General features: G+C 41.5%; 1 protein-coding gene across 1 annotated transcript in view; it reads left to right on the forward strand.

Moving 5' to 3' along the window:
- The window catches only part of LOC136832326 (uncharacterized), a 4,038-nt gene extending 169 nt beyond the window's left edge, over nt 1-3,869 (forward strand). The window contains exon 2 of the mRNA XM_067093233.1: nt 2,654-3,869. Coding sequence (XP_066949334.1) covers nt 2,654-3,869 — 1,216 coding nt within the window. The remainder of the gene's footprint in view (nt 1-2,653) is intronic.
- The last annotated feature ends 284 nt before the right edge of the window (nt 3,870-4,153 follow it).

The raw sequence follows: 4,153 nt of genomic DNA on the forward strand, positions 1-4,153 counted from the left end.
AAAGTTTGTGATAAAATATTTCTCTTTCATAAGAACGAGTCATTTTGAAAAAGTTTATGATAAAATATTTGTCTTTCATGAAAACGAATCATTTTGGAAAATTTCATAAGAAAATATTTTTCTTTCACTTGAACGAATCATTTTGAAAGAGTTTATAATCTATTTGTCTTTCATGACAACGAATCATTTTTAAAAAGTTTATGATAAAACATTCGTCTTTCATTTGAACGAATCATTTTGAAAAGTCTAAGATAAAAAAATTCGTCTTTCATTTCAACGAATCATTTTGAAAAAGTCTTTAACAAAGTTGTCTTCCATAAGGAACGAAACATTCTGAAAAAGATTATGATAAATAATAAATTTCATGGGAACGAAACATTCTGAAAAAGTTTGTCAAATAATAAAATATTTGTCTTTCGTGAGAAAGAATAATTTTTTAAAAGGAGCTGAAATTTAATGTCAAGTTGATGTTGATAAAAAAAATCATTAAAGGTTAACGAATTAATTTAATTCCATTTCAACTTCATTCTGAACTCATTCTCATTAGAATGACGGATCTTATACCTTTCCCTCGCCATTGTTAGTCCGGTCGCTGGAGGAAAAAAAAGCCATTAAGAGCTAAAGAAGAGTAAAGAGAGAAAGGATAATAAATCATTTTCTTTGGCTTCGTGGAGCTCAGTATTTTCTAATCAAGATCATACATTCATAGATGATTTATTTGAATTACGGAAGTGCAGGCGAGGCGCGCACGAGCGTCCACGTATGGATGCACACATACACCATAAACACACACATATATATATGTATATATGCATATAAGTATATATGTATATGTACATATATACATACAATATATATATATATATATATATATATATATATATATATATATATATATATTTATATATATACTAATATTTATATATATTTATATATATATATACATATATATATATATATATATATATATATATATATATATATATATATATATATATATGTATATGTATATATATATATATATATATATATATATATATATATATATATATATGTATATATAGTTTGCATGTGTGGTGAGGTACGTATTGGAATCGGAAAAAAAAATTAATAAAACAAGCATGGCTTGCCAACCGCAGATAAGGCAAATATTTTAAATAAATAAAGAGTGAAAAATTCTAAAATCCCAGAAATATCAGAGATTTTTTTGAAGGAAATTCAAGCCGGTCAGATCACCTTTCTTGACCTTTTGTCTCTGAAGATATGGGAGGCTAATATGATCCATCCCACCATGTGAGAGGCGACGGCATGTCGCAGATGGCTCGCGAGAGGAATGTCTAAATTAATACCCATAAAAACAGGTAAAAAATGCGCCGAAGCTTCCTCGGCGCAATCGAGTTTTCTGTACAGCCCCTACAGCGTATAATCAAGGCCACCGAAAGTAGATCCATGAAACTTTACCACGGCCATGTGGTGGCCTATCCTATATCGTTGCCAGAAGCACGATAATGGTTAACTTTAAGCTTAAATGAAATGTATGTTTGATGATTGCAGGGCGGATGATCAACATACCAGTTTGCAGCCCTCTAGCTTCAATAGTCTTTAAGGTCTGAGAGCGGACAGAAAAAGTGCGGACAGGAAAAAGTGCGGACGGACAGACAAAGACGGCACAATAGTTTTCTTTTACAGACAACTAAAAGGGGCGATTCCAAGACAGACCTGAAGTCAGTTTAAGTAGAATTCAGAACCTGGATCCTGATCAGAAATATCTTTGATTCAACTTCGCCCAGCTGAAGGGCGAAGGAGCCTTTCCACGAGAGGAAATACAAGTAATTTATCATACGTGTCTCTGGAAATACAAGTACCGCACGTGAATTTATCATATTGAATTTTGCTGTGTTTGTTTCTAGTTAATAGATGTTCGATTGTGGTCAGGAGATGAATGCCTAACTGCTTAGAAGCCTAGTTAAGTGGCAGGAGTATTAAAAGTTGCCTTAAAAGTCGCGTAAGCAGTTGTAAAATACATTTTTCAAACCTATAGGACTCTTATGTCCAAAAGATGTGGAATTAATGGGTGAATCTAACTTCAAGATAAATGGAGAACATATAAATATTTTATTCATTTCATAAAGTGTCAGAACCATAAAGATCAAGGTAATATTTTCTATTTATGTTTTGAACTGTTTCGTGTTACTTAGGCAATTAAAAATGATAAAGATATTGAACTTATGTTCGCTCACATAGAATCAGAGCAAATATGGGTCATCAATAAAAAAAGATGATTTTTTTATTGAAAATATAAGTCTCACCCAGCAACACTCTTGCTTTTCAAATGCTCGCACATGTAAGAATGCTCATATCTAAATAATCATAAAGAATAAATGTGGCAAGCAAACTCTATACTTGGAGAACATTCGCATGTCTGCCAAATTCAGTTCGCGATGAACACACATCATTCCACGCTTCCATTTCCTTATGATTAAAATTACCTCGTTAGGAGAAGCTGTCTGAAAAAGAAAGAAAGAAAGAAAGAAAGAAAGAAGACAGACAGACAGACACATGCTTCGAGCGATAAACATACATTTAACTTCACGAGCGACGTCTTCTCAGTCCGTCTGAAAGCATGCACATTTTGCCTGGGTATCGGGGGTAGGAGGGTCCAGCCCATTTCGCCCTCCCTCAACTTTCCCTCCTCCTCCTTTGTACTCTCACCTCCCTCCCCTCCACTTTCACCCCCACCCTCCGCTCTCACCTCCCTCTCCACCACTCTCACCTCCTCCATTCCCCTCTCACACTCCTCTGTCCACTCTCACCCCTCCCCTGCACTCTCACATCCATCCCTTTCACTCTCACCCCTTCCCTACAATCTCACCTCCCTCCCCTCCACTCTCACCCCCTCCATTCCACTCTCACTACTTCCCCTCCACTCACCTCCCACCTATCCACTCTCACCACTTCCCTCCACTCTCACCTCCCACCTCTCCACTCTCACCACTTCCCCTCCACTCTCACCTCCCACCTCTCCTCTCACCACTTCCCTCCACTCTCACCTCCCACCTATCCACTCTCACCACTTCCCCTCCACTCTCACCTCCCACCTCTCCCTCTCACCACTTCCCCTCCACTCTCACCTCCCACCTCTCCACTTTCACCACTTCCCCTCCTCTCACCACCCACCTCTCCACACTCACCACTTCCCCTCCACTCTCACCACCCACCTCTCCACTCTCACCACTTCCCCTCCACTCTCACCACCCACCTCTCCACACTCACCACTTCCCCTCCACTCTCACCACCCACCTCTCCACTCTCACCACTTCCCCTCCACTCTCACCACCCACCTCTCCACTCTCACACTTCCCTCCACTCACCACCCACCTCTCCTCTCACCACTTCCCCTCCACTCTCACCTCCCACCTCTCCTCTCACCACTTCCCCTCCACTCTCACCTCCCACCTCCACTCTCACCACTTCCCCTCCACTCTCACCACCCACCTCTCCACTCTCACCACTTCCCCTCCACTCTCACCACCCACCTCTCCACTCTCACCACTTCCCCTCCACTCTCACCTCCCACCTCTCCACTCTCACCACTTCCCCTCCATTCTCACCACCCACCTCTCCACTCTCACCACCTTCATTCCAACCTCACCTCCCTCCAATCCACTCTCATCTCCATCCCCTCCACTCTCACCCCCCTCCCTTCCACTCTCACCCCTTCCCCTCCACTCTCACCCCTACCCTCCACTCTTACCACCTTCATTCCAACCTCACCTCCCTCCAATCCACTCTCACCTCCATCCCCTCCGCTGGTCGAGCGGGTTCCGTTCTCAGCTACCACTCTGTTTGCCGCGAGTTCGAATCTCTGACCGGCCAATGAAGAATAAGAGGAATTTATTTCTGGTGATAGAAATTAATTTCTCGCTATAATGTGGTTCGGATTCCACAATAAGCTGTAGGTCCCGTTGCTAGGCAACCAATTGGTTCTTAGCCACGTAAAATAACTTTAATCCTTCGTGCCAACCCTAGGAGAGCTGTTAATCAGCACAGTGGTCTGGTCAAACTAAGATGTGCTTTTCCACTCTCACCTCCCTCCCCCCACTCTCACCCCCTCCCCTCCACTCTCACCTCCATTCCCTCCACACTCAACCCC

The sequence above is a fragment of the Macrobrachium rosenbergii genome, chromosome 49 (assembly GCF_040412425.1).
Source record: "Macrobrachium rosenbergii isolate ZJJX-2024 chromosome 49, ASM4041242v1, whole genome shotgun sequence".
Taxonomy (NCBI): domain Eukaryota; kingdom Metazoa; phylum Arthropoda; class Malacostraca; order Decapoda; family Palaemonidae; genus Macrobrachium; species Macrobrachium rosenbergii.